General features: G+C 44.5%; 1 protein-coding gene across 4 annotated transcripts in view; it reads right to left on the bottom strand.

Moving 5' to 3' along the window:
- The window catches only part of ATXN7L1 (ataxin 7 like 1), a 76369-nt gene that overhangs the window by 8438 nt on the left and 41243 nt on the right, over positions 1-26688 (bottom strand). Inside the window, exons 1-8 of one of the 4 annotated variants that reach the window (XM_070755169.1) lie at positions 23783-24001; positions 18160-18388; positions 14603-14880; positions 10804-10886; positions 8240-8496; positions 7533-7728; positions 3750-3871; positions 1113-2067 (exon numbers count right to left, since the gene is read on the bottom strand). In XM_070755169.1, coding sequence (XP_070611270.1) covers positions 1113-2067; positions 3750-3871; positions 7533-7728; positions 8240-8496; positions 10804-10886; positions 14603-14880; positions 18160-18371 — 2103 coding nt within the window. In that variant the 5' untranslated portion in view covers positions 18372-18388; positions 23783-24001. Of the gene's footprint in view, positions 1-1112; positions 2068-3749; positions 3872-7532; positions 7729-8239; positions 8497-10803; positions 10887-14602; positions 14881-18159; positions 18389-23148; positions 23216-23782; positions 24002-26688 lie in introns of those variants that run through there. The other 3 variants (XM_070755167.1, XM_070755165.1, XM_070755166.1) reach the window with 3 other exon arrangements.

Here is a 26688-nt window from a genome sequence, read left to right as displayed (position 1 = left end):
AGGAAAAGGTGGGAAGATGGCAAGAAAGGAAAAATGAGGAAGAAGGGAAGGAAGGAGAAAGGAGGATGAAGAGAGAAGGAAGGAAAGAAAGACATGATCAATAGTGAGAATGAAAGAGAATGGCAGGTAGGTGGATAGATGATAGATAGATAGAGGGAGAGAGAAAGAGAGAAAGAAAGAGAGAAAGAAAGAAAGAAAGAAAGAAAAAGTCGAACAGACATGATCAGGAGTGAGAATGAAAGGAAATGGCAGGTAGGTGGATAGATAAGGTAGGTAGGCAGGTAGATAGATAGAGGGAGAGAGAGAAAGAGAGAGAGAAAGAAAGGAAGGAAGGAAGGAAGAAAAAATTGAACAGACATGATCAAGAGTGAGAATGAAAGAAAATGGCAGGTAGGTGGATAGATAGATCGATAGATGGAGGAGGGAGGGAGAGAGAGAGAGAGAGAGAGAAAGAAAGACAGACATGATCAAGAGTGAGAATGAAAGAGAATGGCAGGTAGGTGGATAGATGATAGATAGAGGGAGAGAAAGAGAGAAAGAAAGAGAGAAAGAAAGAAAGAAAGAAAGAAAAAGTCGAACAGACATGATCAGGAGTGAGAATGAAAGAAAATGGCAGGTAGGTGGATAGATAAGATAGGTAGGTAGGTAGGCAGGTAGATAGATAGAGGGAGAGAGAGAAAGAGAGAAAGAAAGAAAGGAAGGAAGGAAGGAAGGAAGGAAGGAAGGAAGGAAAAATTGAACAGACATGATCAAGAGTGAGAATGAAAGAAAATGGCAGGTAGGTGGATACGATAGATGGAGGATGGAGGGAGAGAGAGAGAGAGAGAGAAAGAAAGAAAGAAAGAGAAAGAAAGAAAGACAGACAGACATGGTCAAGAGTGAGAATGAAAGAGAAGGGCAGGTAGGTGGAAAGGAAAGACAGGTATAGTGAGAGAGAGGGGGGGGGTCGGAGGGAAATCCTGCCTTCGCACTTGGCCACCACCAGCGCATGACACAAGGGATGTCCAGCTGGCCACGCCCGCCCCCGAGGTAAAACACAACCCTGACGCAGCCCTCCATGAAATCGAGTTTTGACCCCCGCCCTGTTCTACGACCAACCAAAGCTGACTTACCGGCCGAGAGATGGCGTTGTTTGGCGTATCCGGCCCCGGAGAAATGAGATTGGCCGTGCTCTTTTTATGAACACTATTCATTCCAGGCATTTTAGTGATTTTGCAGGCTTTGCCGCTAGCGCTCGAGTTCTTGCGTTTCTTCCCTTCCAATTTGTCGAAGCAAAGGGGCAGGGAAGGGACCGCGTTGTGCGGGGAGAGGGAGTGGTCCGCCAAGGGATGCACCAGGGAAGGGACCGACAAACTGGAGGAGTCAATACTGCTCACGACGATGCTCATATGCTTCACCGAGTCCGCCGCGCTACCGGAGAGCGACGTCCGTCCTGAGGGCTCTGATTTGGCACTGAAGGGGCTTGTTCCGTTGTTTGCGTTGTGCACGGACAGGCTGTTGTAGGGAGCTGTCGCCTGGTAAGAATTGAGGGCGGAGCTGGGGTTCAAGACACAGTTCTTCCTGTGTGCCCCTAAAAACGAGGAGGAGGCGGCGGCGGAGGAAGTCTGCAAAGGTAACGAGGAGGAAGAGGAGGAGGAGGAAGACGACGACGACGGGAGCTTCCTCCTTTTGTTACTCGAAGGCTCGTCGCCGCGACCCAACAGGTCTCTGACTTTGGAGGATTTGCTGGTTTTCGTTTTGGATGGCTTGTGAGACGGGGAGGGGATGAGGGCCGGCAGAGGCGACAGGGCAGACGGCATCTTGAACGCGGAGTCGGCGACGCTCACGCTGGCCGCTGCGTGTGGGAAGGCGTGGGACGCGAGGGAGTTGGTGTCCGTCGCCAAAGCAGCGTTGGACAAGACGGCGGAGGTCATGACGTAGGAAGGAGGGGTTCTTGAGCTGACGGGCGCGGAGGGGATGTACGCCGAGGCGGGATTGCTGAAAGGCTGGAGGACGGGGGACGGGAAGGGGCTGCTGACGTGTGCTGCGGGAGACGGCATGGGACTGTCCACAGCCGGAGGGATCTTCCTAAAGAATGAAAGGAAAGAAACACACGTTGGGATGGAGGCATTTTACTTCGGTCGTAACGAAGCAGAAGGAGCTTTACTACAAGGAGTAAGAAATAGGAACGCGGACTCAAGCATTCCAGTTAAGGTTTTATCCAAGATAATGACTGTCAACAGCCACTCTGTGGCTTTACTACCAACCCTACATGGTTTAGGACCAGGTTACCTACGGGTCCATCTCCTGCCCCACGTATCCCAGCGGCCTGTCAGGTGCCATGGAGTCGGCGTTCTCCAGGTCCCGTCAGCCAAGCAATGTCACCTGGCTTGGCCCAGGGGAAGGGCCTTCTCTGTGGCAGCTCTGGCTCTCCACCTCCCCAGACTTTCAAAAGGTTTTAGAAGCACACCTCTGCCGGCAGGCCTGGGCCGTTTGCCAGTACCACGTACTGCATTGGTTGGGTTTCCAATATATGAAGATAAACCAGCATTGTACGTTAGGAGAAAATAGTGGTATTACTTTAAGAGCTAGGTAGCAATTATGAGCTAGGCTGCGATTGAGCCATATAAGGGGTCAGGCATGTTGCTCTCTGTTGCATACCTTTGTTACATTCTGTAGTTGCATCCTGTTGTGTTGAGCTTTGTTGCACTGCTTCTGTTGTGCTGCCTTATCTTATAATGTTGGTTACTGGTGTATGTGCTGGTTAGTATTAATATCTACTGTGTAGAATATACTATACCTGCTGTGTGCGAATAAGAGATGTATTATGGACTGTATTATAATTACTGTGTAACATTATGGAGATACAGTAATACCTCGTCATACAAACTTTTCGAGATACAAACCTGGGGCTTAAGATTTTTTTGCCTCTTCTTACACACTATTTTCACCTTACAAACCCACCGCCGGCGCTGGGATGCCCCGCCTCCGGACTTCCATTGCCAGCGAAGCACCCATTTTTGCGCTGCTGAAGCTCCCCTCCATGGAAAACCCCACCTCCGGACTTCCGTGTTTTTGTGATGCTGCAGGGGAATCCCAGCAGGGGAATCCCAGCAGCGCAAAAACGGGTGCTTCGCTGGCAACAGAAGTCCAGAGGTGGAGTTTCCCAGCGAAGGGAGCCTCAGTGAAATCGCAGCATTGCAAAAACACAGAGGTCCGGAGGTGGGGTTTTGAGGACTTCGGTGTTTTTGCGATGCTGCGATTTCACTGATGCTTCGTTCGCTGGGAAACCCCACCTCTGGACTTTCGTTGCCAGCAAAGTGCTCATTTTTGCGATGCTGGGATTCTCCTGCTGGGATTCCCCTGCAGCACCGCAAAAACACAGAAGTCCGGAGGTGGGGTTTCCCATGGAGGGGAGCCTCAGGGGAATCCCAGCAGCGCAAAAACGGGCGCTTCGGCTGGCAAAAGGGGAGAATTTTGGGCTTGCACGCATTAATCGCTTTTCCATTGATTCCTGTGGGAAACATTGTTTCATCTTACAAACTTTTCACCTTAAGAACCTCATCCCGGAACCAATTAAGTTTGTAAGACAAGGTATCACTGTATTGTATATCTTGTAAATAATACCAGAGAACACTATTAAATTTAAGTTAGTATTTTCTTTGTCACTCAGAGTCACCTGAACTACGAGTTGTGTGGCAAATAAAATTGACAAATAAATAAATTAGCATTAAAATAAGAAATATCCGGACAACGCAGATAATACTTACTTCCACATTTGTGAGTTTAAGTGTTTTTCTACCATGGAATTTAGCGCGAGCCGAAAATGATCCCATCTCCTATCAAATACGTAGTATCCTCTGCCCATCAGGTGACTTCCAAATGAACAGAACTAGGAAAGAGAGAGGAGTATTTTAAACCCTACATTAATTTATCCTTGCATTCGGATTTGTTAAAGTGCTACTACTACTACTACTAATAATAATAATAATTTATTAGATTTGTATGCCGCCCCTCTCCGAAGACTCGGGGCGGCTCACAAAACAATAAATGTACAAATCCAATATTAAAAAAAAAACAGATTAAAACCCTTATCATAAAAATTAATCACGCAACCCAAGCAAAGCATACATAAGTCATAGTAGCTAAGGAGAATATCAACTTCCCCAAGCCTGGCGACCTAGGTTGGTTTTTAGGAGCTTGCGAAAGGCAAAGAGGGTGGGGGCAGTTCTAATCACTGGGGGAAGTTGGTTCCAGAGGGCTTATTATCAGGGGATGTCTTATTTTGAGGAAAACAGGATATCTATCTATCTATCTATCTATCTATCTATCTATCTATCTATCTATCTATCTATCTCTATCTATCTATCTATCTATCTATCAATCATTCTATCTATCTATCATTCTATCTATCTATCTATCTATCTCTATCTCTCTATCTATCATTCATTGATTTTATCATATCTATCATTCTATCTAATTATATCTATCTATCTATCTATCTATCTCTATCTATCTATCTATCATATCTATCTATCATTCTATCTATCTATCTATCTATCTATCTCTCTATCATTCTATCTATCTATCTATCTATCTCTCTCTCTCTATCTATCTCTATCTATCTATCATATCTATCATTCTCTCTCTCTCTCTATCTATCTATCTATCTATCATTCTCTCTCTCTCTCTATCTATCTATCATTCTATCTCTATCTATCTATCATATCTATCTATCTATCTATCTATCTATCTATCTATCTATCTATCTATCTATCTATCATCCATCTATCCTATCTATCTATCTATCTATCTATCTATCTATCTATCTATCTATCTATCTATCGCTATGCAGCAGGTTGATTGAAGAGGAGATGGTGAATGTAAATACAGTGTTCCCTCGATTTTCGCGGGTCCGAACTTCGCGAATAGCCTATACCACGGTTTTTGAAAAAAATATTAATTAAAAAATACTTGTGGGTTTTTTTCTATACCACGCTTTTTCCCGCCCGATGACGTCATATGTCATCGCCAAACTAATAATTTTTTGCAAATAAATAACAAAAAAAAATTGTTAATAAATAATTATGTTTATAAATATCAGGATCACTAAGTGTCTTATTCGATGGTGAGTACCAGTAATAAGGGTGAGTAAATGGTTGTTAAGGGAATGGGAAATGGTAATTTAGGGGTTTAAAGTGTTATGGGAAGGCTTGTGATAATGTTCATAGCCAAAAATTGTGTATTTACTTCTGCATCTCTACTTCGTGGAAATTCGACTTTCGCGGGCGGTCTCGGAACGCATCCCCCGTGAAAATCGAGGGAACACTGTACTATTAAATGAAATGAGGAAAGGAATACAGAAGACAATGATGACCCACCATGTTTATGAGATCTAGAGGATGCCAAGACACGCTGGATAAAAATAAAACATTTGCTTCACATTTAAAAAGAAAATTACATGGAAGGATCTCTTCCCGAGAACATGAAAGTCTGTTTCCACTTTCTCATCACTAGGGTAACAACCCAAATGGCAACAGGGTGTGTGGCCAAAAGCCTGCTAGCTATTGGGTTCTGATCCAAGACCAAGAAAATGAGTCATGTCAGGCCTTGCTCCTGTTTCTTAAACGTTCACCAGACAGAGTTATGTCGTTAAGCTCCGGGCTTCGTAAGGATGGAGATCACAAGAAAGCTTCTTTATTCCGTGAGCGATTAAGTGAACAGGAGGAAACTTCATATTGTCCACATATGCAACAGAATAAAGGGATAACACACATCTTTTTAATAGCAAGGCCCTTGTTTTCATAAAAATTGAGCCCTTGTGGCGCAGTGGTTAGAGTGCGATATTGCAAGTAGACTCTGCCCACAGCCTGGAATTCGATCCTGACCAGCTCAAGGTTGACTCAACCTTCCGTCCTTCTGGAGTCAGTAAAATGAGGACCCAGATTTTGGGGGCAATTTGCTGACACTGTAAATCACCCAGAGAGTGTGGTAAACCACTATGGAGCAGTATATAAATCGAAGTGCTCTTGCTATTATTGCTTTTGCTATTCCTTCCCTCCTTCCCTCTCTTATTCCTTTTCCATTCTTCTTCTTCATGGCTCAGTGATGAGAATGCAGTATTCCAGACAGAGCCTTCCTTCCTTCCTTCCTTCCTTCCTTCCTTCCTTCCTTCCTTCCTTCCTTCCTTCCCCCTTCTTTCATTTTCTTTACCTCTCTTTCTTTCTTTTCCTTCCTTCCTTCCATCATCATCATCATTATTACTACTATTATTATTATTATTTATTACATTTGTATGCCACCCCTCTCCAAGGACTCAGAGTAGCTCACAACAATAAAATACAAATCCAATATAAACTATATTAAAAACCCCATTATTATAAAAAACTAACAATTCTAAAACAGTCATACCAATCTCATATGTTCCTCCCTCCCTCTTTCTTTCTTTTTCTCTCCCTCTCTTTCTTTCTTTTCCTTCCTTCCTGTCTTTCTTTCTTTCCTTTGTTCCTCCTTCCTTCCTCCCTCTTCTTCTCTTCCTTTCTTTTTCTCTCCCTCTCTTTCTTTTCCTTCCTTCCTCTTTCTTTCTTTCTCTTTCTCTCTCTCTCTCTTTCTTTCTTTTCCTTCCTTCCGTCCTTCCTGTTCCTTCCTTCCTTCCTCCCTCCTCCTCCTCTTTTCTTTCCTCTTCATTCTTTCTTCTTCCTTCCCTTCTTTCCTTCTTTTTCTTTCTTTATCCCTTTCTCCTTTCCTGTCCCTTCTTACACAGTCAAACGCAAAAGCGGAAAGAAACATTTCTCCTTTTGTTTTCTTTTTAAGATTGTTTTGTTAGTTCTCTGCCAACGGAAACTGAGTTCAGATGGCCGCAACAGCCTCCTGCAGCCCCCTGCCAGCGAAAACGAAGCTCCTTTGCTGTTTCCAGGCTGGCCCCAATCTAAGCACCCCGTGGGCCAGATCCAGGCCTTGAGTTTGATCCCTGATCTAAGAGCACATACTGCACATCTAAAGACAACCAAAGACCAGTGAAGGGCTGCTCGTCTTTGGCGCTACCACTGCGCCCTCCGAGACTGTCATAGGTCCATGTGCGTCCAATGGGTGCGCACACTGCCATCGGCACAAGATTTGGCTTCTGCGCATGCACAACAAGCAAAATCTTGTGTTAGGACACATGCGCGCAAGTGAGATTGCGCCGATACTTTTGCTTCCGCGCATGCAAAGAAGCAAAAATATCGTCAAAAATAACTGAAATCTCGCTCTCGCGCGCGTCCTCACACAAGATTTCACTTTATGCGCAAAAGCCAAATCTCGCATAGGGGCGCATGTGTGCGCAGCCCAAAATTTCCTACCGGGACGGAGCGCCAAACCGTGTAACCAGCAGCCCATCACTGCCAGAGTCAGGGGTTTTTTTTTAAAGCAGCCAATCAAGAGCTCCTTTAAATGTGCCAATTCAATTGATCAAAGGCCTTTTCGGAACGCTCGACGTATTCCTAGCATTCAAGCCAGCCATAAATGCCACCAACAAATAAGATTTATAAGGAGGGGGGGGGAAAGAGAGGTACCCCAAGCGGCCGAGGATGGTGGCCCGAATAGGAGCAGTCTAATTTTTCTGCCTCTTCCGTTCCTTCTCCTTCGCCTTCGTCGCTGGATAATCTGCAGAGTAAGTCTCCTCCTCCCAGCGCTGGGAGAGACGATTCTTGTACGTTCCCGCTGTGGTTTAAGGAGGTGCTGCTGTTTATGCTGTTCGAAGAGGAGGATCTAAGGAGAGGTTAAAACAAGAGCGTCAAACTCAATTTCACTGAGGATTGTGTTTGACTTTGGGGGGGAGGGAGCTGGGGGGGCGTGGCTAGGGTAGGCATGGCCAACTCAACGTAACTCATGTTGGGTGGGGCCTGTGGAGGACTGAGCGCTCTGCCAGCAAAAATGGGCTCTCGAGGTCCCTTTTGGGCTGCGACAGCCTCCTGTGACCCACTGCCTGCGAAAATGGGCTCTCGAGGTCCCTTTTGGGCTGCCACGGCCTCCTGTGACCCACTGCCAGCGAAAATGGGCTCTCGAGGTCCCTTTTGGGCTGGCACGGCCTCCTGTGACCCACTGCCAGTGAAAATGGGCTCTCGAGGTCCCTTTTGGGCTGCGACGGCCTCCTGTGACCCACTGCCAGCGAAAATGGGCTCTCGAGGTCCCTTTTGGGCTGCGACGGCCTCCTGCGACCCACTGCCAGTGAAAACGGAGCTCGGGAGGGCCGCAGGGCTTAAGGCCAGATATTGCTCACCTAGGAAATACTGAGTTGGGCTGTCTAGATTTGGCAGGGGATGCTCCTTTAAGTTCCTGCCCGGAGTTGACGGACGTTGCTGTTACAGCATCCGGTCCTGATGCGGGCTGGCTTTCATGCGTTTCCCTTACGGACTGCGGGTGTTCCTTGTCTTTCGTCGCTTCTTTGTCCCGAGATCGAGCCTTGTGTTCCGCTAGAAGGATGTCGAACTGCTTTTTGCGACCTAAAACTGCTCGCCGATAGTTAAGAGAATGAGTCTAAAAATAAAATGAATAAATAAATAAAGGGGTTAAAATAATTGTGGCAGGAAATTCGAAGTTTCTCTTTGCAATACAAAGGGGTTCAATTCTTAAGAGAAATTCAACATTTCTCTTTCTCTCATTCATTCATATTAAGTATTTCACTGGAAAATAAACTGGGCGACATATGGGCAGGAGGTTGGACTTGAAGACCTCCAAGGTCCCTTCTAACCCTATTCTATAGGGATGGACAAAGAAATGGAAACACTTGACTTTTTGGCATAATGTTTGAACGTGATCAAATCAATCAAAACGTGACATATTTTAATGCTTTTTTAAAAATTCTGTTATTTGATATGTTTGCATTTATGTCATCTTTGGAATTTGTACTGGAAGGAAGTATTCCTTTGCTGCTTAAGAGTGGGGTATACAATGAGCAATCTGCAAAGGGAACCCAACTGCTTTGAAACTCATCGGATTTGGTACTCAGTGCAATCTGACGTGGACATTTTGCCCCGGTACTCATCGTTCGTTTGGTAATCAATGCACAGGTTAGAACTTGCCAGTGTCTGCTGCCTTCTGTGGCAACACAGTGGTTAGAATGCAGCACTGCAGGCTAACTGTGCCGACTGCCGACTGTTAGCAGTTCAACAGTTCGATCCTGACTGGCTTAAAAGTTGACTCAGCCTTCCATCCTTCCAACGTAGGTAAACTGAGGACCCAGATTGTTGGGGGGCAATAGGATGACTCTCTAAACCGCCTAGAGAGAGCTGTGAAAGCACTATGAAGCTGTATAAAATACTGCAAAGCTGTATATAAGTCTTAGTGCTATTGCTATCCTTCCTTCCTTCCTTTATTCCTTCCCTCCCTCCCTCCATCCTCCCTCCCTCCCTCCCTTTCTCATTCCCCTTCCTGGTGGCACAGTGGTTAGAATGTAGTACTGCAGGCTAATTCTGCCCCCAGCCTAGAATTTGATTCTGACTGACTCAAGACTGAGTCAACCTTCCGACCTTTTTTTTTTTTGTCCATATAAATTTGCGAATTTTTTTTGTGTAGGTTATTGGAAAAGGTCCTGTTTAATTTAATGGGTGCAGTTTGAAAAAGGTATAAAAATCTAGGGAGTATATTACTTTTAATTACGGCAATTTCCCCCATTATAGGAAGTGGGAGCTTCGACCATCTGGAAAAGCCTTTGTCCATTTCATTGATTAGTTTATCGTAGTTGTCTTTCTTAATAGTGCTACAATTAGCGGTAATCCATAGTCCTAGGTATTTAACTTTTTTGGCGGTTTTGATTTTAGTAGATTCCTCTAGTTTCAATATCTGCTGTCTTGTCATATTTTTGGTTATCATTTTGGTTTTTTCCCTGTTGATTTTTAGTCCGGCAATCTCTCCAAATACTACTCTTTCCTTGCTCTATTTTTCTATTCGTCCTCCTCTTATATTTCTTTCCCTTCTTTCTAAATCCCTTTCCCTTTCTTTCCCTCTCCTTCCCCAATCACGCATGCTATATAAGTAAACTATAATTGCTAGAATGTACATTATATATATTCCCTTTACTTCTGTACCCTGTTTTTAATGTATATAACCAATAAACATATTTTTTTTAAAAAGAAAGACTGAGTCAGCCTTCCATGGTCGATAAAATGACAAGCCAGATTGGGCTGACTCTGTAAAAGTGCTTAGAGAGGGATGGAAAGCATTGTGAAGCGGTATATGTCTAAGTCCTAAGCAGTATATGTCTAAGTCCGAGTCCCCGGAAAGGGGCGGCACAAGTCTAATAAATTATTATTATTATTATAATTATTATAATCTTTCCTTCCTTCCTTCCTTCCTTCCTTCCTTCCTTCCTTCCTTCCTTCCTTCCTTCCTTCCTTCCTTCCTTCCCTCCTTCCCTCCCTCCCTCCCTCCCTCCCCTTGTTCCTTTCTCATTCTCCTTCCTGGGGCACAATGGTTAGAATACAGTATTGCTAACTGCCCACAGCCTAGAGTTCAATCCAGACTGGCTCAAGGTTGACTCAGCCTTCCATCCTTCCAAGGTCGGTAAAACGAAGACTCAGCTTGTTGGGGGGCAAGACACTAGCTCTGTAAACCGCTTAGAGGGGGCTGATCACTATGAAGCGGTATACCAGAACCAATTAATAATGAGTACCGAGATAGGACTGTACTAGAATTCTGGGAGTTGAAGCCCAGACATCATAATTTTACTCCAGTTGAAAAAACAGTGACCTAAAAACATCCCGACAGAATAATAAGTACAGCCTTGAAGTAAGCACATCTAAAACAAACTATGATTGTCATATATGAACCAGGAAGAAAATTTACCTTGCAAGTAAGGGACCTCGTGCAAGGCTTCTTGGTTTCGGGGTCCAATACTCCGCAATGTTTATTTGGGTCAAACTCTCTTTCTGTTTAAAAATACATAAAAACAGGTTCTTTAAAGAAAAAAGCGGCGACATAAAATTATATATACGTGAACAAACTGGAGAGACTGCACATCAAAAAAGACGAGTAAAAATAGTGCATTTTCTCTAACTGGGCTTGTTTCCCTTCTGGTTTTTAACCCGTCTCAACTAAGAAACATAGAAGACTGACGGCAGAAAAAGACCTCATGATCCATCTAGTCTGCCCTTATACTATTTCCTGTATTTTATCTTAGGATGGATATACAGTGATCCCCCGATTATCGCGAGGGTTCCGTTCCAAGACCCCTTGCGATAATCGTAAACTCGCGATGTAGCGGCACGGAAGTAAAAACACCATCTGCACATGCGCGTCCTGTTTTCCATGGCCGCACATGCGCAGATGGTGGAGTTTGCGTGTGGGCGGCGGGGAAGACCCCTTCGGCCGCCCAACAGCTGATCTGCTCCGCAGCGCGGCAGCAGTGAGGAGCCGAAGATGGGGTTTCCCCGTTGCCCAGGCAACGGGGAAACCCCAAGATCGCTTGCCGCTTGCCCGTTCGCCCGCCCGCCCGGCTGCTCGCTTGCAGCAGCTGAGTCCTGAAGCCAGACGGCAAAGGCGAACTTCCGCGTTTGGCTTCGGGACTCAGCTGGGAAGCGGCGCTGGGGTTTCCCCACCGCCCACGCAAACTCCTCGCTGCCGCTCGCCCGCCCTTCGCCCGCCCACGCTGTTCGCTCGCGCCGCTTCCCAGCTGAGTCCTGAAGCCAGACGACAAAGGCAAACTTCCGTGTTTGGCTTCGGGACTCAGCTGGGAAGCGGCGCTGGGGTCTTACTGGTCGCCGACGCAAAGGGGAAACCCCGGCTCCTCGCTGATGCCCGCCGCTCGCCCTCCCGCCAGCAAGAGGGGGAAGACCCAGGGAAGCTGCCCAGCAGCTGATCTGCCCGGGGAACGCAAACTCCACCATCTACGCATGCGTGGCCATAGAAAAAAGGGGCGCGCATGCGCAGATGGTGTTTTTACTTCCGGGTGGAAAAATCGCGATATAGCGATTAGCAATGATCGAGAGCGCGAAACTCGGGGGATCACTGTATGTTTATCCCAGGCATTTTTAAATTCAGTTCCTGTGGATTTACCAACCACGTCTGCTGGAAGTTTGTTCCAAGCATCTATTACTCTTTCAGTGAAATAATAATTTTCTCACGTTGCTTCTGATCTTTCCCCCAACTAACTTCAGATTGTGTCCCCTTGTTCTTGTGTTCGCTTTCCTATTAAAAACACTTCCCTCCTGAACCTTATTTAACCCTTTAAGATATTTAAATGTTTTGATCGTGTGTGTCCCCTTTCATGAAGTCTTTCCTGATACGTTTTATGCTTGCTAGTCTATCTAAAAAAGGCCTGGTGTTTAAGGGAACTTGGGAGGGGTGATTCTTTCGAGTGGTTCAAGGTCATCCTACGCCCACCCACCTGGGCGGAAGCAGCAGGACTGGCCACGTCGGCACAATCTGAGCGGGCAACGTGACAAGTTTGTGGGTGGAGGGGACAAGGGATGTGAGCTTTCAACTGGGTGGAAAACTGAGATTCAGGTTTCCAAGTGTAGGTACAAGGATGGCTCTGGCAAAAAAATTGGAACTTTGAGGAGTATTTTGACTTGGACTTTGATGTAGCTCGGGTGCTACCTGGAACCTTGACATAAAAATTATTTAAATTTTTGCCATTCACATTTTGTTCTGTCCCTCCTTTTGCATCCTTTCTTTCTTTATTATTATTATTATTATTATTATTATTATTATTATTATTATTATTATTATTATTATTATTTATTGGATTTGCATGCCGCCCCTCTCCGCAGACTCGGGGCGGCTAACAACAATGATAAAAAACAACATGTAACAATCCAATTTAATAAAACAACTAAGAACCCTTATTATAAAAACCAAACATACACACAAACATACCATACATAACTTGTATTGGCCTAGGGGAAGGAATATCCTAACTCCCCCATGCCTGGCGACAAAGGTGGGTCTTGAGTAATTTGCGAAAGACAAGGAGGGTGGGGGCTGTTCTAATCTCTGGGGGGAGTTGATTCCAGAGGGCCAGGGCCACCACAGAGAAGGCTCTTCCCCTGGGGCCCGCCAAACGACATTGTTTGGTCAACGGGACCCGGAGAAGGCCAACTAGGGAGAAAAATTCAGTTTTTGTTTGCAGCCATGAAGAATGGGGATCGGTATTTAACGTTAGCCAAACTCAACTTTTCATATGCAATTAAGCTTGGGATAAACAGGGCTTCACCTAATCCTTAAATTCCGGGACGGCCTTAGATAAACAAGGACATTCTGATACTCCAGATGTGGTTGAACAACAATTCCGAACATCTTTGAGCTGCGTCGCTGAGGATCAAAGAGTGGAGAACTAAAGATAAACATCTGGAGTGCCAGCAGTTGCCTACACCTATTTTCTTGTCGTGCAGCTCTTCCTCTGGATTCAGGGATGCCGAGAGGAGGATCTAGGACAATTCTACACCACTAACTCCCTGCGGGAGAAGAGTTAACACTAAGCTCAAAGAAATGGTGGAATAGAATCATCATCCAGGACCGCCTTCTACCGCACGAATCCCAGCGACCGGTTAGGTCCCACAGAGTCGGTCTTCTTCAGGTCCCGTCAACTAAACAATGTCGTCTGGCGGGACCCAGGGGAAGAGCCTTCTCTGTGGCGGCCCTGACCCTCTGGAACCAGCTCCCCCCGGAGATCAGAATAGCCCCCACCCTCCTTGCCTTTCGTAAGCTCCTCAAAACCCACCTCTGCCGTCAGGCATGGGGGAATTAAGATAATCTTTCCCCCTAGGCTTCTACAATTTATGCATGGTATGTTTCTATGCATGATTGGTTTTATAACAAGGGTTTTTAGCTGTTGTAGTACAGTAGTCCCTCACCTATCGCTGGTGTTACGTTCCAGACCTGGCCGCGATAGGTGAAATCCGCGATGGGGAATTTATCGACTGATAGTACTTATTTAAGTATTTATATTGTAATTGTTTGGTAAGTATTTATTTTAGATACAGTATTTAAATACAGTATTTATAATTTTAGATTTTTTTTTTTTTAAACCTGCCGATCGAGTTCGGCGGGCTGTTTAAATCTGCCAATCGACTTCCTCAGAAACCCGCGATGAAGTGAAGCCGCAGTAGGTGAAGCGCGGTATAGCGAGGGACTACTGTATTGGATTTTTATATTCTGTTTTTTTGTCACTGTTGTTAGCCGCCCGAGTCTACGGAGAAGGGCGGCATACAAATCCAATAAATAAATAAATAAATAAATAAATGGTATGTTTGTGTGTATGTTTGGTTTTAATAAGGGTTTTTAAATTATTTTAAACATTAGATTTGTTACATGCTGTTTATTACTGTTGTTAGCTGCCCCGAGTCTACGGAGAGGGGCGGCATACAAATCTAATTAATTAATTAATTAATTAATTAATTAATTAATTAATTAATTAATAAGCCACAGAAGAGCCCACGGAAGTCCTAAAGTGGGGAATTACCTGTTTCTCGTCTTTGACAATTTACGACTCTCATTTGATTGACATTGACACTCGATTGATATTTTAAAGCAGAAAGCTGGGCAAGAGCAGGTTGAGGAGAACCAATCGGTTTCTTAAGCGACCAGCGGTCCCGCGCAAAAAAAGGACGCAATTTTGTCAAGCCACGTTGCCGCCGCCACTTACCTGAAACCCTCTTGTAAGACTTGTTACTGTTTTTAGTACCGTTCTGGTGCTTCTTGTCTACGGGGGGCGCTAGCACGCCTTTGCCGTTCAGAATCTTCTCGGGCGACGGCGGCACCGATTTGGCAGTCGAAGCGGACTTAATCGGAGGAGGGACGGCGGATGATAAAGAGGCGGAGGAGGCGACGGCGGGAGCGGCCGTCGAGTTCATTTTGACGTTGGCCCCATCTGGCTTGACTAGATTGGGGATTTTCTCTAGGCTGACCACCGGAACAGGAACACTGAAAGACCAAGAGGGGTGGGGTGGTGGGAAAGGTCTTCAACATGTACCGTATTTTTCGGAGTATAAGACACACCTTAGTTTTGGGCAAGGAAAATTGGGGGAGGGGAAAAATCTACCTACCAGGTATTCATCTGGTTGGTCAGCTTCATCACGTTATTATTATACTTATTTATTTATTTATTTATTCATTTATTCATTTGTCCAATACATGAATACATAGGAAGAAAAATAGACATGTAGTAATACAGTGATACCTTGTCTTACAAACTTAATTGGTTCCTGGACGAGGTTCTTCAGGTGAAAAGTTTGTAAGACGAAACAGTATTTCCCATACGAATCAATGGAAAAGCGATTAATGCGTGCAAGCCCAAAATTCACCCCTTTTGCCAGCCGAAGTGCCCATTTTTGCACTGCTGGGATTCCCCCGAGGCTCCCCTCCCATGGGAAACCCCACCTCCGGTCTTCCGTTGCCAGCGAAGCACCTGATGTTGCGCTGCTGGGATTCCCCTGCTGCAGCATCACAAAAACACGGAAGTCTGGAGGTGGGGTTTCCCATGGAGGGGAGCCTCAGGGGAATCCCAGCAGCGCAAAAACGGGCGCTTCACGGGCAACAGAAGTCCGGAGGCGGGGAATCCCAGCGGCGGCAGTGGGTTTGTAAGGTGAAAATAGTTTGTAAGAAGAGGCAAAAAAATCTTAAACCCCAGGTTTGTATTTATTTTATTTATTTATTATTTATTACTTAGATTTGTATGCCGCCCCTCTCCGAAGACTTGTATCTCAAAAAGTTTGTATGACAAGGCGTTTGTAAGACGAGGTATCACTGTATATATAAGGGTAAAGTGAACTTAGAGGAGAGGATATAAGAAAGGAAGAGAATATATAAGATAGGTGAAAGAAAGGAAAGACAATTGGACAGGGGACGAAAGGCACACCAGTGCACTTATGTACGCCCCTTACTGGCCTCTTAGGAACCTGGAGAGGTCAATCGTGGAGAGTCTAAGGGAGAAGTGTTGGGGGTTAGGGGTTGACACAATTGAGTTCGGCAATGAGTTCCATGCTTCGATAACTCGATTGTTGAAATCATATTTTTTACAGTCAAGTTTGGAGCGGTTCGTATTAAGTTTGAATCTGTTGCGTGCTCTTGTGTTGTTGCAGTTGAAGCTGAAGTAGTCATTGACCAGTAGGACGTTGCAGCATATGGTCTTGTGGGCAATACTCAAATCGTGTTTTAGGCGCTGTAGTTCTAGGCTTTCTAGGCCCAGGATTGTTAGTCTATTTTCGTAGGATATTCTGTTTCGAGTGGAGGAGTGAAGGGCTCTTCTGGTGAAGTATCTTTGGACATTTTCAAGGGTGTTGATGTCTGAGATGTGGTATGGGTTCCAGACAGATGAGCAGTAGTCCAGGATGGGTCTGGCAAAAGTTTTGTAGGCTCTTGTGAGTAGTGCGAGATTGCCTGAGCAGAAGCTGCGTAGGATCAGGTTAACAACTCTAGAAGCTTTTTTGGCGATACCGGGGGTTTGGGAAAACGCACTTCCGGTTTGCCGTTGCGCTGGGTTTTTTTGCACTTCTGGTTTGCCCGTTTGGGCATTTTTTTTTCACCTACCAGGTTTCAGAAAGGCCTGTGCGCATGTTCAGAGAAGCAGCGCGGTGGGGGGGTGCGCATGCATGGGCACATGAACACATGCTGGCACATCCACATACACACTTTTGGCACGCGAACCAAAATAGTTTCGCCATCACTGTTCTAAGCCATCGCACCACTTGTCGGGCATCACTCACATCCTGGACATAAAATTTTGTTTGTTTGTTTGTTTTGACACATACATATTTGTGGTATGCAAAGATATAATAGTTATATACACGATACTAGCAAGAGAGAAACTTTAGGACAGGGGACGGAAGGCACGCTGGTGCACTTATGCACGGCCCATGCTGATCTCTTAGGAATCGGGAGAGGTCAACAGTGGATAGTAATAAGTTTTGGGGGTCGGGTGATGATACTATAGAGTCTGCTAGTAAGTTCCATGCATCAACTACTCGGTTACTAAAGTCGTATTTCCTGCAGCCGAGTTTGGAGCGGTTTACTTTACATTTTTATCTGTTGTGCGCTCGTGTGTTGTTGTGGTTGAAGCTGAAGTAGTCGTTGATAGGAAGGACGTTGTAGCAGATGATTTTATGGGCTATGCTTAGGTCGTGTAGTTCTAAGCTTTCTAAACCTAGGATTGTAAGTCTAGTTGTGTAGGGTATTCCGTTGCGAGTGGAGGGCTCTTGTAGTAATATCAAACCAAAGACAGGACGAGAGTTGTGTTGTTGCGGTTGAAGCTGAAGTAGTTGTTGACAGGAAGGTCATTGTAGCAGATGGGCTAAGTTTAGGTCGTGTTTAAGGCGACGTAGTTCTAAGCTTTCTAAACCTAGGATTGTAGATCGAGTTGTGTAGGGTTTTCGGAGAGGGGCGGCATATAAATCCAATAAATAATAATAATAATAATTCTGTTGCGAGTAGAGGAGTGGAGGGCTCTTGTAGTAATATCAAACCAAAGACAGGACGAGAGTTGTGTTGTTGCGGTTGAAGCTGAAGTAGTTGTTGACAGGAAGGTCATTGTAGCAGATGGGCTAAGTTTAGGTCGTGTTTAAGGCGACGTAGTTCTAAGCTTTCTAAACCTAGGATTGTAGATCGAGTTGCGTAGGGTTTTCGGAGAGGGGCGGCATATAAATCCAATAAATAATAATAATAATAATTCTGTTGCGAGTAGAGGAGTGGAGGGCTCTTGTAGTAATATCAAACCAAAGACAGGACGAGAGTTGTGTTGTTGCGGTTGAAGCTGAAGTAGTTGTTGACAGGAAGGTCATTGTAGCAGATGGGCTAAGTTTAGGTTGTGTTTAAGGCGACGTAGTTCTAAGCTTTCTAAACCTAGGACTGTAGATCGAGTTGCGTAGGGCGGCATATAAATCCAATAAATAATAATAATAATTCTGTTGCGAGTAGAGGAGTGGAGGGCTCTTCTAGTAAAGTATCTCTGGACATTTTCAAGAGTGTTTATGTCCGAAATACAGTGTGGGTTCCAGACAGATGAGCTGTATTCTGGCAAAAGTTTTGTATGCTCTGGTTAGTAGTGTGAGATTACCAGAGCAGAAGCTACGTAGGATTAGGTTAACAACTCCTCCCTTCGGGGTGGCTCTCTAGGGCTCTGCCTGCCACTAGACGGAAATTTAATACTGGAAATTTAATACCGAGAAAACAACGTGCGATCAAGATTCGGCAAGACCGCCAACTTACCAGGGTTTATCTCTTGAGACTTTCGAAGAAAAGACCATGTGCTGTTTGCTACTGGAGGTAATGAGATTGTCTTTGGGCGTTTTGAATGGCTTTGTGTTGTTGTTGTTGATGGAGTTATGGCCACCGATGCAGGATTTGGGCTTCATCTGTACGAGGCATGCCCTGGAATTGCAGGGTCCTGGCGATGCTGGGGATGAGCAAGGTTTACACATTGAACCGTGTCTTCGTTCTGCAATAGGTAATATATAGATATGTATAATAACAATACTAAATGAATAAAAACACAGGCAATTATAGAAGACAAGCGAAAGGAATACAAACAATGGAGACGAGAGAACACAGTGGTACCTCTACTTACGAACTTAATTCGTTCTGTGACCAGGTTCTTAAGTAGAAAAGTTTGTAAGAAGAAGCAATTTTTCCCATAGGAATCAATGTAAAAGCAAATAATGTGTGTGATTGGGGAAACCACAGGGAGGGTGGAGGCCCTGTTTCCTCCCAGGAGATTCCTGGAGAGGCCCTACAGAGGCTTCTCCCTGCCTTTTCTGGCCTTGTTTCCTCCCAGGAGATTCCTAGAGAGACCCCAGAGAGGCTTCTCCCAGCCTTTTCCGGCCCTGTTTCCTCCCAGGAGATTTCTAGGGAGGCCCCACGGAGGCTTCTCCCCACCTTTTCCAGCCCTGTTTCCTCCCAGGAGATTCCTAGAGAGGCCCCACGGAGGCTTCTCCCCGCCTTTTCCGGCCCTGTTTCCTCCAAGGAGATTCCTAGAGAGGCCCCACAGAGGCTTCTCCCAGCCTTTTCCGGCCCTGTTTCCTCCCAGGAGATTCCTAGAGAGGCCCCACATAGGCTTCTCCCCACCTTTTCCAGTCCTGTTTCCTCCCAGGAGATTCCTAGAGAGGCCCCACTGAGGCTTCTCCCTGCCTTTTCCAGCCCTGTTTCCTCCCAGGAGATTCCTAGAGAGGCCCCACGGAGGCTTCTTCCCGCCTTTTCCGACCCTGTTTCCTCCCAGGAGATTCCTAGAGAGGCCCCATGGAGGCTTCTCCCAGCCTTTTCCGGCCCTGTTTCCTCCCAGGAGATTCCTAGAGAGGCCCCATGGAGGCTTCTCCCAGCCTTTTCTGGTTACAGTTTTGGAGGCTCGGATTTGTAAGCGGAAAACGGTTCTTGAGAAGAGGCAAAAAAGTGCTGAACACCCGGTTCTTATCTAGAAAAGTTTGTAAGTAGAGGCGTTCGTAGGTAGAGGTACCGCTTTATTTGATTTGGATAGAAATGGTACTGTCCAAGCTTGGTTGTTTTCTTGCAGCTAGAAGGGAGTGGGGTGTTCCAATGAGAGCAAACCTCACATCCTTGTAGCATAGATGATGTTACCTAGTTGGGTAACGAAACGTCTGCAATAAAACAACTGATCTTGGAGAGCACCAAAGGCCCCACATAAAAGAAATGGTTAAGGTCAAAAGCATTGTCCATCCTGCCACGCTGTTATAGTTATACGGTATAATGCCAATATAATTAGGGAAGCTTTCCCTTAGCGGCAACCAATAGCAGAATAACAGCAACAGGATTTTATATATACACCACTGCATAGTGCTTTACAGCCTTCTCTCTAAGTACATGTAATTTAGAAAGTCAGAATATTGTCCCCAACAATCTGGGTCCTCGTCTTACAACTTCGGAAGGATGGAAGTCTTGAGTCAACCTTGTACTGGTCAGAATTGAACTGCCGAACTGCCCGCAGTCAGCAGAAGTAGCCTGCAGTACCGCATTCTAACCCCAGCGCCACCATGGTGTAGGTGTAGTAGTAGTAGTAGTAGTAGTAGTAGTAGTAGCAGCAGCAATGTTCAGTTAATTGAGTTTCATTCAAGAATACCTACAGGACCGCCTTCTGCTGCACGAATCACAGTGGCGGATTAAGTCCCACACAGTTGGCCTTCTCTGGGTCCTGTCAAATAAACAATGTTGTCGGGCAGGACCTAGGGGAAGAGCCTTCTCTGTGGCGGCCCCAGTCTTTTGGAATCAACTCCCTCTGAGATTCGAACTGCCCCACCCTCCTTGCCTTCCACAAGATGTTGAATCTATGCCGCCAGGCATGGAGGGGATCAACTTCTCCCCCCACCCTTCTGACTTAAGCATTTGAGATTGGTGTGATTGTGTAGAATTGCTAGGGTTTTTTTTTAGTAATAATGGGTTTTTAATTTAGTTTTTTAATATTGGATTTATATTCTATTGTATTATTATTGTTGTTGTGAGCCGCTCCGAGTCCTCAGGGAGGAGCGGCATACAAATCTAATAAATTATTATTAATTATTATTATTATTCATGTTTAATGAAAATAAATAATGATAATAATGACAGCAACCACACTTTCCGACTGGCAGTTTCCTAAATTACCTACATGGCCATTTGTGACAGTATCAACAACAACAGCAACACTTTCAGATTGTTGTTTCAACTCCTACCCTCAAAATGTCTCTACAGAGCACTGCACATCAATACAACTAGATACAAGAACAGTTTTTCCCCGAACGCCATCACTCTGCTAAACAAATAATTTCCTCAACTGTCAAACTATTTACTAAGTCTGCACTACTATTACTACTAGTTTTTTCTCATCATTCCTATCACCCATTTCCTCCCATTTGTGACTGTATGACTGTCACTTGTTGCTTGCATCCTTAAGATTTTTATTAATATTGTTTCTTCATTGCTTATTTGACCCCTATGACAATCATTAAGTGTTGTACCTCATGATCCTTGACAAATGCATATTTCCTTTTATGTACACTGAGGGCATATGCACAAAAGACAAATTCCTTGTGCGTCCAAACACACTTGGCCAATAAAGAATTCTATTCTATCAACACGCTGTCCACACAACATATACAGGGGAAGAGCCTTCTCTGTGGCGGCCCCGGCCCTCTGGAACCAACTCCCCCCCAGAGATTAGAATTGCCCCCATCCTCCTCGCCTTTCGTAAGCTCTTTAAAACCCACATCTGCCGCCAGGCATGGGGGAACTGAGATATTTCCCCCCCCAGGCCTTTACAATTTACCCATGGTATGTCTGTATGTATGTTTGGTTTTTATAATAAGGGTTTTTTTTAAGTTATTTTAGTATTGGATTGGATTGTTACATGCTGTTTTTATCATTGTTGTTAGCCGCCCTGAGTCTACGGAGAGGGGCGGCATACAAATCCAATAAATAAATAAATAAATAAATAAATAAATAAAATAAATAAAATAAATAAAATAAATAAAATAAATAAATAAATAAAATAAATAAAATAAATAAATAAAATAAATAAATAAAGATAGATAGATAAGATAGATAGATAATGTATTTAATTAGATTTCCATGCCGCCCTTCTCAACCGACTCTATCTCTAGAAAAGAATAGAATGCAATTGTTTATTGGCCAAGTGTGTTTGGACGCACAAGGAATTTGTCTTTTGTGCAGATGCTCTCAGTGTGCATAAAAGAAAAAGATGCATTTGTCAAGAATCATAAGGTACAACACTTAACGATTGTCATAGGGGTCAAATAAGCAATTAGGAAACAATATTAATATAAATCAAAAGGATACAAGCAACAAGTTACGGTCATACAGTCATAAGTGTCACCTTTAGTCACAGAATCTATTTAGTCACAGGAGTATCATCGGCCTATACTGAAGAATTTCAATTCGCAGGATATCAGCGACCAGTTAGGTCCCACAGAGTAGATCTTCTCCAGGTCCCATCAACTAAGCAGTCACCTGGCGGGGCCCAGGGGAAGAGCCTTCTTTGTGGCGGCCCCGGTCCTTTGGAATCAACTCCCCCTGAGATTCAAACTGCCCCACCCTCCTTGCCTTCCACAAGATGTTGAATCTACGCTGCCAGGCATGGAGGGCATCAACTTCTCCCCCCACCCTTCTGACTTAAGCATTTGAGATTGGTGTGATTGTGTAGAATTGCTAGGGTTTTTTTAGTAATGGTTTTTAATTTAGTTTTTTAATATTGAATTTGTATTTTATTGTATTATTATTGTTGTTGTGAGCCGCACTTCTCCGGGTCCTGTCAACTAAGCAATGTCGCCTGGCGGGACCCAGAGGAAGAGCCTTCTCTGTGGCGGCCCCGGCCCTTTGGAACCAACTCCCCCCAGAGATTAGAACTGCCCCCACCCTCCTTGCCTTTCGTAAACAACTTAAAACCCACCTCTGCCGCCAGGCATGGGGGAATTGAGATCCTCTTTCCCCCTAGGCCTTTACAATTCTATGCATGGCATGTATGTATGTATGTTTTGTTTTTTTATATTAATGGATTTTTAATCATTTCAAATACCAAATTACTATTGTACACTGTTTTATTGTCGCTGTTAGCCGCCCCGAGTCTGCGGAGAGGGGCGGCATACAAATCCAATAAATAAATAAATAAATCTGCCGAGTCTGCGGAGAGGGGCGGCATATAAATCCAATAAATCTAATCTAATCTAAATGTTTTCTGTTGTTGATAGGTTGTTTTTCATGTTGCATTAAAGCCTTAGAAACACTGCAAAATGGTCACAGAACACGCCATGTTTCCGAAAAGCAAAATAAAACAGACCCATCCTGACAACAGCAACCTTTGCACCGAAAGGATTTCCTAATATCGCCCAACACAACCGAGCGAGGCCTTTTCAACCGAGCTTGCCCAGATTGCAAAAATGCATGCACTGAAAAAAAAAACATTTTTAACGCTATGCACTACGAAACACGGCAGAATCTTGGCCCGAAGAATTTGGGAATATTGTACTTACTAGAAAACGACATATTTTTTTTTCCCCTCCAGAGTGACCGATTCTCGCCTTCTCCTGAAATTTTTTATTAAGAGCGGAAGCAATCAATTTGGGCTTTCGGAGAGGTTGTGAAATATTTTTAGCGATGCAAGCATTCCTTTCTCTCTCACACATCCCCCCCCCCAGCCCCATATCACAAAATAACGTAGGCTACTATCGCGGTTGGTAGTTGATACGAGTCACGTACCCGGTTTAAAATGCTCCACGGTTAAAGCAAAGGCCAGGCGTGTTGTGTACGATTTGAAAAACAAACAAACACCGTAAAACCACCGAGAATTGAAATGCCTGGGAAACGTAGGGTTAAAAACGTACGGAGCCAAGGGCTGTAAACATTTTGAGCGCTTTCACTTTCTCTGTGACAAGCCCAGCACACCGTGTACCCTGCTTTTTTAAGTGAAAACAGAACATCGATTAAGAACATCAATACTTGAGTTTTAAATGGAAGAAACAATGAAACAAACATTTGCAAGTTTGGAGAATTGTTTCCAAAACGTTTCAGAAGCGTCACTTGACCATCGTGTAAACGACGCATGAAAAAATGGCAACGGGAGTTCGGTTTGTGCTGCTTGGTGTGTTAAAAACTGTCAAAAGGGAACCAAGTATTGCCACACTCAGAAACATGGATCTTCCGGAGCAGCAAAACTCCAAAATTCCTTTGCCTCGCTGAAACAGACTTTCCTGTTTTTGCAACAACCCCACCAGATAATCCGCTTCCGAGATAATAAACGATTAAAAAGTTCTTAACAACTGCTAAAGGAGGAAGGGAGGGGAATCGCCCGGAGATATTTCGCTAGATAAAAAAGGAAATGCAAACGACTTACATGGATGCTCAGCCTGGCAAGTGAACTCAAGTTCCTCGGACGGCCATAAACAACTCAAAGCAGGAGACGACAAAATGACTCACGGTGGGAGAACTGACAGCAGCAACACAATCACTCTGCAGAAGGCTGCTCCAACAACAATAGATTTGCGCTCGGGGCACCGACTGCTCCGGCGACACAAAACAACACACACCCGGTGTACGCACACCCGTCAGCTCCACCGTACAACGACAACGCTTCGGATAGCTTTTAAGGGACGGTCTTTGGGCTTGGGAAATTTGATTATTCTGAAATAGAAGAGTAACAGAAATGGAAGGATCCCAACCGTTAAGATGGTGGGGGGGATGATAATGGTTTTTAAATTGTTGGGGTTTTTTAATGTAATTTTATTATTAGATTTGTTCCATTGTTATGCTGTTTTTATTGTTGTTGTGAGCCGCCCCGAGTCTTCGGAGAGGGGCGGCATACAAATCTAATAAACTGAATTGAATGGAATAATCCTGCGACAACTAAATTATTGCTGCAAGTCCTCAACTTTACGACCACAATGGAGCCCCAAATTTATTTATTTATGTATTCAATTTTTTTATGCCGCCTTTCTCCTTAGATTCAGGGCGGCTTACAACATGTTAGCGAAAGCACTTTTTAACAGAGCCAGCATATTGCCCCCTACAATCTGGGTCCTCATTTGACCCACCTTGGAAGGATGGAAGGCTGAGTCAACCTTGAGCGGGTGATGAGATTTGAACCGCTGACGTGCAGATCTACAGTCTGTTTTTGTGGCCTACTGTACTGCACTCTAACTGCTGCGCCACCTCGGCTCTTCCTATCGCTAAGGGAAAACGTTCCTTAAGTGAGTTTTGTCCCACCCCCCTTCTAGCCCACGGTTTTTAAGTGACTACCGGTAGTAACACGTCATGACAGTTGTGGTTTTTTATATAATTCTTATTATTAGATTTGTTCCATTGTTTGTACTGTTTTTTATTATTGTTGTGAGCCGCCCCGAGTCTTCGGAGAGGGGCGGCATACAAATCTAATAAAAATAAGTAAGTAAGTAAGTAAGTAAGTAAGTAAGTAAGTACGTAAGTAAGTGAATCCGACTTCCCATATTGACTTAGCTCATCAGAAGGAGGTCGCAGAAAGGGATCGTGACCCCCACCCAGGCCCCTTGCAACCGTCATAAATACGAGTCAGCTGCCAAGCATCTGAATTTTGTTAGGGATAATTTAGTGGTCATTAGGTGTGACAAAATGGTCGTAAGCCCCTTTTTTCCAACACCGTTGAATGGTCACTAAATGAGCTGTCGTTAGTCAAAGACGGTCTGGATTTTGGAAACCTCATTTTGGCGGGTCACTCGTTTAGAAGATATACGGTAGCGTGTTAAATAGCTTAATTAATTCTGCTCCTGCAGATTTTAGGGAAATTTTTAGAGAAATGATCACTTTGGATTTTAAACAGTGGCTTAAACCACTGTTGCTAAACAACACAATTGTTAAATGAGTTTTGTCCCATTTTATGACCTTTCTTGCCACAGTTGTTAAGTGAATCACAGGGTTGTTAAATGAACCTGGCTTCTCCACTGACTTTGCTGGTCAGACGGTCTAAGAAGAGGATTCACTGCAACCGTCATAACTACGTCAATAGCCAAATATCTGAATTTTGATCATACAACCACAGGGATGCTGCAACGGTGAAAAAAGGCCAAAAGTTTTCCAGTGCCATTGGACCGTCACTAAAGGAACTGCTGTAAGTTGAGGACTACCTTTGTTTTCCCAGATTTTGTTCCTAACCGTTAAATGTTGTAGTTTTTAATATCTTTAATAAAAAAAAAATATCAGGGGCTGAATTAATCATAATTATAAATCTTATTTTACCACCAATTATTTTCCTTCAATACGGTCACTAAACCAATGACCGTCAGCAGTGGTTCTCAACCTTCCTAATGCCGCGACCTTCCTCATGTTATGGTGACCCCCAACCATAAATGCAATAAAATTGTTTTAAGTTCCTTTAGTCCTATTAATTGGATCTTTTGAGATGTACAGTATACCGTTTTGTACTTTTTGATACGTTGTGAGCCTCCCCGAGTCCTTGGAGAGGGGTGGCATACAAATTCAATGAATAAATAAGAAATAAATAAAATTATTAGGAAACTCAGGGGGGTGGGTTCTAACTTACCTCGCTGCCGGTTCAATTCCTCCTGCGCTGTGTGCATGTGTCTCGTGGGCGCTTTGCATTCACACGCATACGCAGTGCCATTTTTAAAAAATCTTTTGCAAAAACAAGACAGTGGTAGTGCCGGAAATTCGGCTTCTGCACATGTTCAGAAGTTCCCATTGCACAATTATTTATTTATTTATTTAATTTATTTTATTTATTTATTTATTTGATTTGTATGCTGCCCCTCTCCAAAGACTCGGGGTGGCTAACAGCAATAAAGAAAACAATGTAACAAATCTAATATTAAAAAATTATCTAAAAAACCCCAATTTAAGAGACCAATCATACAAACAAGCATACCATGTATAAATTCTATAATCATAGGGGGAAGGGAAAAAAATTTCAATTCCCTCATGCCTGACGACAGAGGTGGGTCTTAAGGAGCTTGCGAAAGGCAAGGAGGGTGGGGGCAACTCTGATATCTGGGGGGAGCTGGTTCCAGAGGGTCGGGGCCGCCACAGAGATGGCTCTTCCCCTGGGTCCCACCAAATGACATTGTTTAGTCGACGGGACCCGGAGAAGGCCAACTCTGTGGGACCTAACCGGTCGCTGGGATTCGTGCGGCAGAAGGCAGTCCCGGAGATATTCTGGTCCGATGCCATGAAGGGCTTTATAGGTCATAACCAACACTTTGAATTGTGACCGGAAACTGATCGGCAACCAATGCAGACTGCGGAGTGTTGGAA

This window comes from Erythrolamprus reginae, chromosome 6, assembly GCF_031021105.1.
Source record: "Erythrolamprus reginae isolate rEryReg1 chromosome 6, rEryReg1.hap1, whole genome shotgun sequence".
Taxonomy (NCBI): domain Eukaryota; kingdom Metazoa; phylum Chordata; class Lepidosauria; order Squamata; family Dipsadidae; genus Erythrolamprus; species Erythrolamprus reginae.
The sequence above is the reverse complement of the archived record's forward strand: the minus strand, read 5'-3'. Positions and strand labels throughout refer to the sequence as shown.